At 40.1% G+C, this 14,758-nt stretch overlaps 1 protein-coding gene and 1 long non-coding RNA gene across 2 annotated transcripts; both read left to right on the top strand.

Moving 5' to 3' along the window:
* Positions 1-1,613: 1,613 nt before the first annotated feature.
* Positions 1,614-4,339, top strand: LOC103702856 (dof zinc finger protein DOF2.1). Its single transcript, XM_008785450.5, has 2 exons — positions 1,614-1,774; positions 3,246-4,339. Exons 1-2 carry the CDS (start codon positions 1,748-1,750, stop codon positions 4,107-4,109), a joined length of 891 nt encoding a protein of 296 aa, XP_008783672.2. The 5' UTR covers positions 1,614-1,747; the 3' UTR covers positions 4,110-4,339.
* Positions 4,340-8,709: 4,370 nt separating this feature from the next.
* On the top strand, positions 8,710-13,348 carry LOC103702857 (uncharacterized). Its single transcript, XR_003384814.3, has 2 exons — positions 8,710-12,868; positions 12,984-13,348. It is a non-coding gene; the product is annotated as an uncharacterized LOC103702857 (long non-coding RNA).
* The last annotated feature ends 1,410 nt before the right edge of the window (positions 13,349-14,758 follow it).

Below are 14,758 nucleotides of genomic sequence, written 5' to 3'. Positions count from 1 at the left end.
ATGTTCACCAATCTATGCAAGCTTATAGCGTGGCGATTGATGAGCAGTGGCAGGCCATGGAACAGATGATGAGACCCACTGCAGCACATGTTGTACCATGCAATCGCCTGATTAGTTACAGATGGCAGCAGTAAAAAAAAAAAAAAAAAAACTTTCACTGTCTGGTAGAAACCATCCAATCCCTGTTAGTTCTGTTCAGTCCGCTGCCAAGTATTCGAAACCCCGTTTAAAGTTGCATGGAAGATCTGCCTCCTGCCTGCGCCAGTGGTTCTGCACGCTAGTTTTGGTCTCGGACCAGAGAGCGGAGGAGACCAGCCAGGGAAGCCAAATGGCCAATGGAGAAGACATGCAGCCGCGCACAACCGCCATCAAGTCCTTCTTGTCCTCTTCCCAAACCAAACCACTGACCGTGGGTCCCTTTCGCCTCGTCAGCCGTCACGCTCCCCACCCGGCTCTTCTCTCTGACCCACCACCCGACAACCGTCCCAACCACCGATACGACACCCATCGCCGTCGTTTTCTACGGCGACGAGGTCTCTCCCCTACCTCGTACGTTACGCTTCCATTCCATTCCTTCCACCGCCCCTAAACCTAACCCGACCCGCTCGCTCACGTATCTTCTGGAACCGGATCCCGTGTACGGACGTCCGCATAGAGATTATGCTTTGCTTGCTCGGAGTGGGGAGGCGCGGGGGGCCCAGCCGAGCGGTCGGCTCGAAAACCGAAATATTCCGTCAGCTTCTCTTCTGGCACTTTGTCCGCCGCGCGGGCATCCCTGGCTCTGCCTTCCCCCACCGACAACCCATTTGGATTGGGTGGCGGCCCCCACCCAGCCTTATTCCTTCCTTCCTCGCCAATTAACCGCCACGTTCCATTCCCGATAGAGATTCCTCGGTAAGCGTACCCAAACGGTGAGCGGACCGTTAAAGTGGAAGGCCCCCCCCCCCCCCCCCCCCCTTCCGTCGACGGTATTGGGACGGTCAGGAAAGCTCGCCAGGCGGCAGCGGCGCGGGTGGCGTGGAAGCGCTCTTCTTGGGGACCATATTTTTAGCCGCCCATGCGATCCACAGCCGACGGATCGGATTCCACCGTCCACTGGATGCGGTCCATCGTTTTGGACAGTACGTTGGGAATTGGGCTCAAGAAAGCGAAAGCCCCCCCTCCCGCTTTAGCCAGCCATCGGACAGGCTCACCCTGGACCGCCGGTCAAACTTTGACTAGTCAACCAGGTCTCCCACCCATCGTTCAAATATTCATAAATTTAGAAAAAAAAAAACATGGGAATTAAACTGGGTGGCTGAGATCTTTTCTGCTGTTGTTCCCTCTGAGGAGGACCATCGGATGGATGGACCACGTAAGGTGGCCGCAATGGGGTCTCGGTCCCCAAGTAAAGAGTGGCGATTAGTTGGGTGGGAGCTGTGGTGGCCGGGGGGCGGTGGGCCCATGTGGCGTTGTTGCGCTCCACGCCAGGGGTTTCCTGGGGCCCGAGTCCGTTGCAGATCGGCTCGAATTTTCCATGCTTTCTCTGCGTGCAAGCCAGGCGCATCGATCGTTTCGTACGGAACGTAATCATTCTACTCTCTCTCACCCCTCCCCCACCTCTATATCTCTTATTTATTAGAAAGAAGGTAGAAGAGCTCATCCTCTCTACCTTGCCTGTGCCTTATTTTCACTGCACTTGTCCTCCGAGTCTCTCTCTCTCTCTCTCACTCAGAATCTTGCTTGATTTCCCTGAGGTTGTGCATGGATGGAGATCTCTAATGCTCATCACCAGGTAAATTATGGTGGCATGCACACGTCTTTGGCTAGGGTTTATACATCTCTATAGTCTATTCTCCTTCCGTTTTTCTTCTCCCCCGACTTCACTAGAGTTTTGAGATCTAGTTTTCTTTTGTTTCTAAGCATGTTTGTCACAAGTTAGCTAGGTTTCATGTCACAATTATAAACATGAGACAGAAGTTCAGAGCTCTTTCTTCTGGGTTTTTTCATTTTTTTTTTGTGTGTGTGTGTGATGTGGGATTTGGTTGGGTAGACGATGTTAGGCATGGAACTTGCCACTTTGTTTCATGGTGGACTGTGTGCTGTCCCAATTCTTGGATCGTGATCTAATATGCTTTTCTTCTAAGATAAGGTTATAAAATCGTCATACTCAATCCATCGTATATCTAAGAACCGATAGTTCGCCTTTAGGGTTAAATAGTGGCCAATTTCATTCTCGTAATAAGATTGAAAGGGTATCGAGATGTCATCGGAACTCTGGTGTTAAGCATGCTTGAGCGAGAGTAGTATTAGGATGAGTAATCTGCAGATGAGTCTGGTGGGTTATTTTCTGCCAAGCTTATATCTGCTGGGTTTTTTTTGTCAATCATTTCCCGAGAAATGATATGGCCAAATGCTTTTGGAGTGCTTTGGTGCCCTGAATTTTTTTCAATTAGTTTGTTGGTTTGTATTCAGCCTCTCGGGTGTCATTTGAATTTATCTTGAACAAAAGTTTCTTCCAATTGTCTTTTTAAACTTTTCCTCGTTTCTTTTTCGGTACAAAGCTGCCATTCTACCATGTGCCAGCTAAGATACTCTCTCTCTCTCTCTCTCTCTCCCTTCTAGGTGAAACTTTAAATCATATGGATTTGGAGTAGAAGGCCATCATTCATGATTTTGAATTCTAAATTTTTGTGAGATGTGAGAGATAATCTTTCTCATCGGTGAGGGGTAACAAACCAAACCCTAAACTGCACTAGAACAACATTACTGATGTTTGAATTACTTTTACTAGCTCGTACGTTCCATTTTACTAGCTCTTTTCCTCATCCTTTACTTTTTGTACATCTGAAGATCAAGAACTAAATCAAAATTTTCATTTCATAACTCACGAGCTGTGGAATTCTGCACCAATTTATCCTTTGATGTGATTGCAGCTCCAAATTTCACGAATATTAACTTTCTGTCACTTCCTTTCCTTATCAGTTAGGACACCTTCTGCAGGTGAAGGACAGGCCTCTTGTAAAACTGGAATAAAACTAGTTGATCCTTGAATTGTGTCTCAGCAGTTCTTAGCTTACATTTCCGTGGTCTTATCAGCTTTTATACTTTGGAACATTAAAAACTTAATCAAATTTTCCAGCTAGAAAGGCCATGTCATCCATGAGTTATGATGAAACTTTCACCCTTTGATGCGATTACAACCCCAAAATTTTTAAGGTTATGTTTTCATTTCTTTTTATGGGTGGTGATGATTCTTCTCACAGGTCATGGCTAGCCATCCACTGGAGGAGGTGCTAGTTTGCTCCAAGCCACAGCAGCCAGGTGAGAGGAAGCAAAGGCCTCATCCAGATCAGGCCCTTAAATGCCCAAGGTGCGACTCCACCAACACCAAGTTCTGCTACTATAACAACTACAGCCTCTCCCAGCCCAGGTACTTCTGCAAGGGCTGCAGGAGGTACTGGACCCAAGGTGGCTCCCTGAGGAATGTCCCAGTTGGAGGTGGCTGCAGGAAGAACAAGAGATCCTCATCATCAGCCTCTTCCTCTTCCTCCTCCTCGAAGAGGCTGATTGCAGACCAAGATCCCACATCCAACTCCAACCCACTACTCCCAGGCCTCATCCCCCCACCCCTTTCATATGATCCAAGTGACCTCACCTTAGCCTTTGCTGGCCTCCACAAGCCACCAACCCCAAAGCAGTTAGGGCTGGAGGACCATGACACTTTTCTTCTAGGGAACCCTAACCCTAACCCTAACCCTAGCACAAGCTCTATTCCCACCGCCCCCGCTAGTGGCTTTCTTGACATACTCAGGCGTGGGTTTGCTGACACCACCAGCCCGAATGGCTTCCACAATCTCTACTATGGCTTTGGTGGCAATGGCAATGTGGAAGGTGGTGTCAGTGGGGAAGAGATGCTGTTGCCATTTGAGGGAGGATTTGGTGGTGCACCAACTACAACCAGCCAAGGGTCCTGCAAAGCTATGGATGGAGGAGAGAACAAAGTGCTGATGGGGCTTCAATGGCCACTAAGTGGGGATCATGGCAATCTGGTTATGGACTCCGGAAGAGATATTTGGAATGGAGTGGGCTCCTCATGGCATGGTCTCATCAACAGCTCCTTGATGTAGAGGGTTTCATAGCTTGTTCCCTATCTTTCAAGGTCCCTGGGATTTCCATATTTTGGAAACTTCTAAATTTTATTTCTTTTCACCGTATTTTCTTTGTTATTAATCTCTCTCTCTCTCTCTCTCTCTCTCTATCTTTTGTTGGAGTGGTGATTTGCAAATTCTATAGTAAAATCAAACATTGAATTTTGTTTCCCAACCTTGAAGAATATGAATGATGGGGCAAGTTATTATGGTGGCGGCATTGCAATTCTGTTTATGGAATGGAAAAGAAATGGGTGGTGTTTTAGGGGAAGGAGTTATTTATTAGATTTCTGATGCATTTCGGAAGAGACGTGTGATGGTGTTCCCAATAAATTCTTTCATGATTACCACTCAGCCAGAATCTTGTTTGGTCTATCTATGGAAAAAACAACGACAAAGAAAGAAAGGAAGGGGGCATAAGCTAAATCCATGCTAGGATTGTGTGATTATGGAATCTAGGTAGGTAGCCTGCACGCCCAACAACAAAATCTTTGTGGAGATATGGTGAATATATTTTGTTGGCATCGGTGTGCTCCCAATATGATACATGAACCTCTTGTGCTGGTTTGTGCGGCCACGGAGGCAAGATAACAAAGATACAACCAACTTGCATGGTGTGCACGCGTCTACATGCACAAAATAGCGTTACCGGATGCTTGTATAAGCTCTGAAGGCCATATTTCTCAGAATACATGTATAATGAGCTATCTATTGATGATTGATTACTTTGAGAAAAAGTTGAGGATAGATCATATAAGTCTGCAACAATTCCTATGCGTACTGTTTGAAGACCAAAGTTACCTGTTTTAAAGTACTATTGGTTATTCGATCGTGGATGATCATCATATGATACATGTGTAAGAATAACTTTTGGAGGAAATCAACTTGTGCTATTCAATAAAACTCGAGGGAAGAGGTGGTCAACTAGGACTCTATGTGTTCTAGTGGTCATGACTTTCTGTGGCCATATTTTACATACATTTGATTGATGTATATGCTATATATGGATCGAAGATTTGCTATCCCATCTCTCTTAATCAATACATGACATGATGCAAAGCTGAGCACTTTTAGAGATAGCATGAGTTAGTAGATCCTTCAAAGAGACATCATTCATCAAACAAACATGGTCCTAAAATACACATAAGGCCATCAATTGTACAAATCGGTGTCTACGCCGCTTTCTCACCTATTATGTATTTACACTTCAATCATAGTTCATATATCATAATCTTTTTTGAGCGAAAAATCGAGGGAGCCAGAAGCTTCCCCCAATATCATACTATCAAAAAGAGATAAATTTACAAATAGGAGGAGGTGCAATGAATGGACAAGGGCAAGAGAGGAGAAAGATATAAGAGACACAAAGTTCATGATAGAGAAGCAAGATTTCTCCACAGTTACCGATGATTCTTCTCTATTTTTACTGACCATATACATTTCCAACTATGAAAAGTATGTAGTGCCTTTTGAAGGATGGAGTAAATGAATCGATTTCTTTTGAGAAATTTTTTTTTTTTTTTTCTATTTGTAAATCTCCTAGCAAAGGGGTGTAGGGAGCTGATCCCCAGTACTTTTTTCCAATAATTTTATGTACCTAGTTCTCCACTTGGTCTATAAATCATGAAAATTTGTAGACTGGCCCTTCAATTTCAACTGTAGTTTGATAGTGGATCAAATGCTTTTGAAGAATGGACATCTTATAAATAAGTGATTAACCGATTCACTATTTTTACCGTATAAAGGTCACCCAGCAAGAACATTTCATCCTTTCTTAGCTAGAGTCTCCCCTATGTGAAGTTTGTTTCTTACTCTCCATATGATTTTGTGATTTGGGCATCTCAATCCTTCTTATTCAAAAAAATTGTAGTAAGCATCAACCGAATATATACCATTTGGGATTAACTTTCATACCAGGACATCAACAAGCCTTGAGGGTCTAAGTAAGGCAAAAAATCTCATTAAGGGCCTCTAGTTGTCTTATCTCTTCCTATGTCAAAGGACCTTGTAGTCTAATGTGCCATGTCGACATTCTCCAACTCCAATGACCGGTCATACGGATGTTGTGCTAAACAACTGTCATATAATTCTGCAAAAAGAGAGCAAAGTAGTATTGAATTAATCATGAATCCTCCCGAAAGCAAATGCCACGTCCATTCTCAAGCTTAAAGGAGATACAATTCCAAGAAGCACCATTATGTGTGCCAATATCTCTCGAAATAGGTGATAGATTAATAAGTTTTTTCTTGATCTTGTTCCAAACATGCACCTCTTGTAGGCACTATTTATCTGATTCCACCAATGGTTCTTAGAGCCTTTAAGAAACTTCCAAGTCAATTTGGCGAGTAGGGCTTGGTTCATTTGATCAATATTTTTTATACCTAATCCTTCCTGCTCTTTTATTCCGTAAACTTTATCCCAATCAAACTGACAATGAAAGCCACTGACACTTTCTCCTCCTCTCAATAGAAAGGCTCTCCTCATTTTATCAATACTATTGATGACCTATTTAGGCAACTTGAAAATCGACATGCAGTATGAAGGTAATGCAGTCAAAATAGAATTAATTAATTTTAGTCCACCACCCCAAGATAAGAGTCTACCTTTCCAAGAGGAGGATTTTGAATTGATCTTCTCAATGAGCGGTGTCCAACACTGTTTAGGCAACTTCCTATCGTAGGGCATACGCAAGTAAGGAGAACGAAAGGACCGTTTCTTACAATTTATCCATTCTACCTACATCGAAGCCTCCTCGTCTTCTATATTTATACATAGAACAAAGCTCTTAGAAAAGTTGATTTTCAATTTTAGACCAGATACCCCTTCAAAAGCTAAGAAGATGGCTTTAGTGGCTACTATGCTCTCCTTCTTCTCCGCATAAAACACCAGTGTATCGTCAGCAAACCGCAAACTTTTGACCATGGCTATTTGCATAAGAACTAGAATAGTCTTTCATAAGAACAGCTGCGCCTACCATGTTTTCTACGACTGGAATACAAGGTCACGCTGCACCTTTTTTGCCACCACAAATCCTACCATCAATCATCATGGCTTACACCCTCAACCATCATCATGACTGTTACTATTCCTCGTCATTTTCTGTGAAGCGATTTTACCACGGCTCCGCCATCATCATTGTTCCCATGGCCTTGCATTATTATCTCAATCATCACTTTCATCATGGTTTTATATGATCTTCGTGGTGCACACCATGGTCGGCAACCCATCACCACCTGGTTACTACGATGATGTTTCACAAACTTTTCCACTTATCTTTCGCACCACAAATTTCTCTATTTCTCTGGTATTCATCCTCTAGAGTCTGGCCATTACGAGCCACACTTTTAAATATTTTCCATTAACTCCTGTTTCTCTTCGATAAAACATTTCCCACATGGAGATATCCATCTCTACTGAGGGGGCAGCATTATCTCTGCCACTGGAATCCATAGCATCCATGGCAATGGATCACATCAGAAGTACAATCACTAGAAAATCCTTGTCTTGCCATATCATAATCCCGTTATTCGTGGTTTCACATCATGATCATGACAGCTGATCCATCACTGTAACGTTCATTATTATTGTCTCTAAGTACTTCTTATCTACAAATGCATTGTTGGTTCCTCTTCCTCCACAGAGATCCATCATGACTGCTCGCCTCTTTGGCATATTCTATTCTTATACATCAGCACATATCCCTTATGGTTTGAATACCCGCTGGTTAATTTGCAAGCGTTGTAAGTTTGATTACTCTCATGGAAATATACAGTATAAAGTGGTTTGCAAAAAGATTTTGCTCAGTTGTGCATAGCCAGGGGACTACTTCCTCTGTTATGGCCTACGAAATGCACATGCAGGCGTGGAACCGGTTTTCCTTCTCCTCGCTCATTTGATGGAGAAGCAATGACACAGAAAAGCTCAAATAGAGGAACTCTATGTGCTGAAATGCATTTTTTTATATTTTTGTTAAACTGAATTTATTGAACCAAACTAGAGTAAATACATCTACAAGCATCAAAAAATAAAAATCTAATAATTCAAAATGAATATATCTTGCAGTTGTTTATAAAGTAGATCTAATGAGATCAGCAATATATTTTGCCATGCAGTCTACAGTACTGTTAAGTTTTTGCTCTCCTTCTCAAACAATCATATCTCAAATGATAAATTCTCTAATGTTATAAAATTCGAAAGCTGTCTAATAATTAATTTTCCGAGTCTCTGTTTGCACTTGTTTAAGAGAGAGCGCTTTCTTATTACGTGAACCTTATGGGTTGCTCCTAATTGTGCAGTGTGGAGACTTGATATGGGCATGAAATGGTAAGTATAAGCTTCAATATTTGAACAGAAGGGAAGAAAACATACTTAGCTCGAATTGATTAGACACCAACGTGAGTGCTTATTTTTTCAGTATATATAACATGAAATTTGTTTATTCTAATTTAATTTTGAAATTATAATTTTGGATTATTTATGTGTATAGAAAGGTTAATGGAATGTCAATTGAACGACTTTTTATATAGCTTATCATTTTAGTGGTGTTATTTGGAATAGACACCTCCTTCGTACTTGCTGCTTCTGATTTTATTGGTGCACTCACATTCATCGTGTGGGATGCCGATGTGTAAAACAAAAATATATATGATTAAAATATTCGTTTATTCCTGGGAGCTAACCGCTTGATGCCCATGTATGATTCTCTCCTCCGTTTTTGCGAGCCCTAAACCCCTTTTGGACTCTCTGTCGATTCCCCTCCCATCTTTCTCTGCTTCACTCCTCTCCGATTCTCGAATCTAAGGATCTCCCTTTCTCATCAGCGTCTCTATGGAGGACTAGGACGATCTCCCTCCTTTCTCTTCTTCCGATGGTTCATACCAATCCGTTATCTTTTTTTTTTTATCCGATGGTTCATACCAGTCCATGATCCCGAGGTCCATGTTGATCTTTTTCCTGGTTCTTGCTGGATTTTCTTTTGTATCATAGCATGGGGTGCCATCATGATTTTTTTTTCCTGACTAATTCCGGTGCATTAGAGTTCCTGGTTTTCTACTTGTTTAATAATTTTTTCTTGCTGGTGACTTCAGGTCAATTAGGATTCTTGGTGTTTCTTTTTTCTTTTTGTTTCTTTTTTGAGAAATGGAACCTTTAAATGACATTTAGGGTTATCTTGATTAATTTTCGTAGTTTATAGGATCTATTTCGATATTTCTTCTGATTAGTTACGTGTTATTGGCATTCCTGGTTTAATATCCCTGACTTTTTTTTTCTTTCCCATCTTTTTGGAAGACAGAGAGCATTTTCTTGTTTTTTAGGGTTCTGCTAGCTAGTTAAAGTTTCTGCATTGTGATCTCCTTATCTTCTCCTTTTGCATGGGTCACCCTGCTAGGTCTATCTCAGAGCTCTGGGTAGAATTTGCTAAATTTCCTTTCATATTATAAATTGTGATCTCCAGTGCAATCAGTTCTTGCAAGTAGGGTTTTTCAAATCCTGCTGCTTTTTTCTCTTATGGAGAAATCGATCTTTATCATGGTTTCTAGGCTTGTGCTAGCTATTATTATAATACTGCTACTTCTTGATCTATCAATCTTTTTTCTATGTTTATTTGTGCGGTATGCTTGCCTTTTCTTGAAAATATGGTGTATGGATTCTTGTTCTTTTGACTGTGTAAAAGAGGCTGATTCTGAAGCTGTTTTGTACTAGTTTCCCCCTCTGTGCATTGGTCACGAAGGTAGTCCCAACTCTTCATGATAATTTGGTTTTGTCAGATATTCATTTATAGAATTTTCCATCTATCATGAAGAAGGGCAGGGAAACAGCACCATATCTTGTCATGTTGGATATCTTAAAGGATGAACATATTTTCTTCTCATTTTCTCTCAATTTTGGCACTAGAACAAAAAACAAATTAAAAGTCTCCACCTAAAAGTCTAATGGTGGATTTGATAATGCTTTGCTGGGGCTTCATTGTGGCAAGAAAGCATAATCAAAGAGCTATATTTGCCAGATATAGTGGCAAGAATACTGTTACATATGGTGTGCATTTTATAAATTTTCGCATATTTTTGTGTTCACTAGTTGATTTTTTCCATCTGAAGTTGATTATGTGACATGTTTCTTCTTCAATTTTACATTCCTTGCTTGTTGTATGGTTTCATCCATGGTCTGCCATACCGGTCCGTACGGGCCGGTACGTACCGGTCCGGCCTGGGACCGGTACCGGATCAGCGTGAAATCCGGTACCGGTAATTTATTGTTGAAGAACCGGTACGGGACCGGTACGGGATCGGTACGGACCGGTACGCCACCGGTACGGATCGGTATGGAACTGGTTTCGTACCGGTCCGGGACGCCACCGGTACGCCGACCGGTACCGGTACGGCGGACCTTGGTTTCATCTGCTTGTTAAAATTAACATTGAGGTTTATGGTAGATATTTTTGCAGCACCAAAGAAGGCTGAACTTTCTTTTAAGAATAAGGTACATTTTCTCGATGATTGCCTTGTTTTTTAGTCTCATCTAAGTGTGGTTGTGGTAAATATCATATGCAAGCTGTACTGGTCCAAAGAGGAACCATATTAGTTGTCAATAGTCTGATGTGACTTCTAAGGCCCCTGATTGTGAACAGGTGGATACACTTGCTTTCTCTAAACCTCTGCATGTCGCTGAACCAATGTTTTCTGCTCATCCTATATAAAGTTATGTGCCATATATCTTTTTATTCTGATTGAAACTTGATCCGATCAGGAATAAGAAAAAAATTACTTCAATCAGCTTAACTTGATTTTTTTAAAACAAATTAGAAAATAGAAAAATTGATGAAAATAGGATTTAGGTCCCCTTTTCTTTTATTTGAATCCTCCAAAACTGAGTGACAAGACCTCTATTCATACTAATAAGATTCTTCATTACACAATCCAAGTTGCATTCATTTTCTAGACACAACTATTGAAAATAACCATGGAAAAGCTAAAATTATATAGGAGTTAGATCTCAACTTCTACATCAATTTTATTTTCAGCTGCTTCTACTCCTAATTCTTCTTGGATTGAGAGATGCGCCTGGTCAAAGCCTGCCTCAAAAGATTTTTTTCTTTTACTTTGATCAATTCATTTTGAGGCTCAAATGATGAATTTTTCTCTTGATTGCTAGGTATAGTAAGCCCTTTAGAAGTTGGCGTAGCTCGTAGATCTTTAAAAGTTGCAATATCTCAAAGTAAAAAAGAACCTCAATTGGACATCGTGGAAGTAACTTTGGTTTTGGAAGTTTGATATACAATTCTTTTTTCTAATATGGCAGATCTCGCACCCAGACCTTGTCTATACCATCAGTGGTCCATGCTAAGTTTGGTGATGCTCCTAGACACCACCACTTAGAACCATAGTCATAAGTTTATGGATTCGAGAACAATTCATCTAGATGTAATGATTCATAATTTGGGAAAAATCTGAAAAATTCCTAAAAATGTTCTGAAAGAGTTTGAATACCAAAAATTAGAAAAGAATAATTTTAATATATGGGCTTTATAAAATATTTGTATATTTATCTACCCAAAAACAAGTATAGAGGTGCAAAATTAACAAATGATAACAAAAAATCACTGTTAGCAAAAATATATAGTATCATTAATTTATAACATATAAAAATTTCTTAAATTAGTCACAAAAAAATTCATGCATAATTTGAGAATAATTAAATAGTTTTGGACCAACTTGTTTTTGAAGAAGAATTCAGAGAATTATTCGGTTAAGAGAAAATTGAGAATAATTCCAGAACTTTTCAATAATTCAGAAAATATTGTGACTATGCCTAGGACCACATCCAAAGCTACTCCCTTGTCCACCATAGTAAGCCTAAAGTCTTCTATGGTTGAGAGCAGCCAGATACTTTACCAAGATGATTTTATCTGGCCAGTAGATCCACTTATTCTACTGTGACATTTCAAATTAGAATGTAAGCAATTGACTGATGTTTTCGGAAAAAGATCATGACTAAATGCTTCGAAGTTTGAAATTACATTCTCTTTAAGGTGTTGTTGCTGGGAATCTTGTTAATTGGAGATCTCTTGTAACCTCCAAGTGAATTGTTTATAGAGATACAAATGATGTTGCTTCTAGGTTCTCTAAGTCATCATGGATATCTTCTTCCAGTTCACACCAAGGCAATAAGGTGTTGTTAAAATCTCCCTGCTTATCATATAGTAGTTTCTGCAGCATGTCAGCTGACTTAACTGGTAAATGTCCCTTGACGGCCTTGATGAAGAAAACTGGCTGCAGAAACTACTTTGTCAGCTGGTTCAGTATTGAAAACCTCACTGAGAGCCTGTAATAGTAAGTTTGGGTTAATAAATGCAAGTAATCTGATCGTATATCAGAAGTCTGCATTGAAGTTCCCTTCATGTGTCTTTCCTGACAGTTTATTTCTTTAGGTTCAGAATCATCTTCAATAACTTCTGCTACAAAGTCCAATAATCGACAAAGAGCTTTGGCATTGGTTGATCTTTACTGTGTTGCTAAGTTTTTTTGACCCTAGTATCCTCAGCCATCAAACTGCTGAAAACTTTTGACAAGCGGACCCTGCATTGGAGCTGAAAAATTCTAGAAACTTTCTAAAAAACCAGCATCAACAGAGCTTTTTGATGAACTCCTCTATCAGCTGAACCATTAGATGTGAATTATTCTGAAGTATCTCTGGTGTGAAATGCCTGACGAGACTATCATGAATTCGAATGCCTCAAGGTTGAATATTTTTATGTGGTTAATAATGCTAAGCTCATAAAAAATTGTACTGGTTATAGTTTGTCCATGTGTTATATGCTTTGCAAATCTTAATGTTTTTTTAAATAATTCCTAGGAGAAATCTCTTGTCTGACATTCTGATACATACTCTCGGATAATTAAATTTGCTGACAAACACCTCTGGATCAAACAACATTGTTATGAAGGCCAGCAAGCTTCACCCTGTGAGACCTGCAACAAAAATTTGACCACGAACATTGACAACATATTGGACTGAAACATATATGGACCTCCAGTAATAGCAGGAAACCTGCATAATTGTATCAAATATTCGATTCTTCTGAACTATGTAGAACTCTGAGGATGAAGGAAATTCTTCACGATTTAACCTGTAAAATTTGTAAGTATTTACTTCCTGTGGTCTGTGATGACAGCCACATAGCAGTTGAAGTCACTGATACAAGTATTTGTGGTTGGTCATCTGAATGAGTCCTAAAGTGCATGCCAATTAGCTTCATAAGCAATTTTATTTGGGTGGGGGGACATAAATAAGCAGGCATCATGGATATCAACATTGAACGTTTCTTTGTTAAAATTTTCCTCGGATCAAGTTGATAGCTCAAGCTTTTTCTATGGAGGTCAAAGTCTGAATATAACAATGGTAAAAGTCATGTTGAAAATGTCTGAACTCATCTGAAAATGACTAAGATTTTGGAGAAGGTGAGGTGATTCTTGCCATTAAATGCTTGATTGCTTGACAGAAAAATGTGATAGCCTCATATAATTGCTTAAGATCATGTGCACTGTTGGTTGTAGCTAGTTTAATGATTCCCCAAGAAACCAATGTATTTGTATATCACTTAAAATCTTGCTCAAAACTCGTAATAGTGCAAGAAACAATGAATATTGCTCCCTGAGATCTGTGTAAATAATGTCAATGTTGATAGATTTTGCAGTCATATGAGAAATGTAAATAAAAATGTTTATCTGTTCGCTGACTTGGTAAAATGCTGTTGCACATAGGAAAGATTGAAGGATGCATTTCTTCTAGCAGTATCTTCCATAAGCCATATTTCATTGTTCAATGCTATTTATGGCTTGACTCCTCCAGCCAAGTGAGTTTTTAGTCACTTTGAGTTAAAATTGAATCTTATGCTTCTAATGAGCCCATTGAACATTGGATTTCACAGTGACAGGATCATCATCACTACAACTAGAATTAAATATTTACATAGAATGTAGTGGTATGAAATGTGTCGGTGAATAGAGATGAATCCTCCAAGATGTTTGGTAATGGAATGAGATTTCTTGCTTCCTAGAATTATTGCCTAATTCATAAATTCATCGAGCAACCCTAAATTTCAGAATGCCCATTTTATTGGAATATGGGTAAGATGGTTTACACCTCCAGTGGATCTTCAAGGGATAGCAATACATGAAATCAAAGCAAAAAAAGAAAAAAAAAAGGATGAGGCCCACTTGCCGGATTGAATAAGCTGGTTGAATGGTGGGAAGTCTTGGAAGAAATAGCATGTTATAGCATGTTTGAAGGAATGTCTGAAGGTCCTTTTAGGCATAGTTTCTTGTTCCCCTCATTTTTGTTACTGAATCAGGTCACAAACATGAAAGCGTCAATTTTGACTTTTTTGGTTGCTCTGTGCTGCTTGTGCAATTGGAAGTGTTTCATGTTCTTTGACCCCTCAGCTGATGTGGGGCTTCAGATAATACTTGAAATGATGTAGCCTGTCTATATGATCACACTCTCCGTTCTATACAGCTGTCGAGATTCCCAGATAGAATATAATCAGTCACTGCTTGCGTCTTGTTCTAGGTTGAGATTATACCTAGGCGCAAAAAAGAAAGGCATATCTAGGGATGTTGGAATGATGC

This window comes from Phoenix dactylifera, chromosome 8, assembly GCF_051530095.1.
Source record: "Phoenix dactylifera cultivar Ajwa chromosome 8, Ajwa_hap1_PhDact_Kaust_v1.1, whole genome shotgun sequence".
NCBI classification, from domain to species: Eukaryota; Viridiplantae; Streptophyta; class Magnoliopsida; order Arecales; family Arecaceae; genus Phoenix; species Phoenix dactylifera.
The sequence above is the reverse complement of the archived record's forward strand: the minus strand, read 5'-3'. Positions and strand labels throughout refer to the sequence as shown.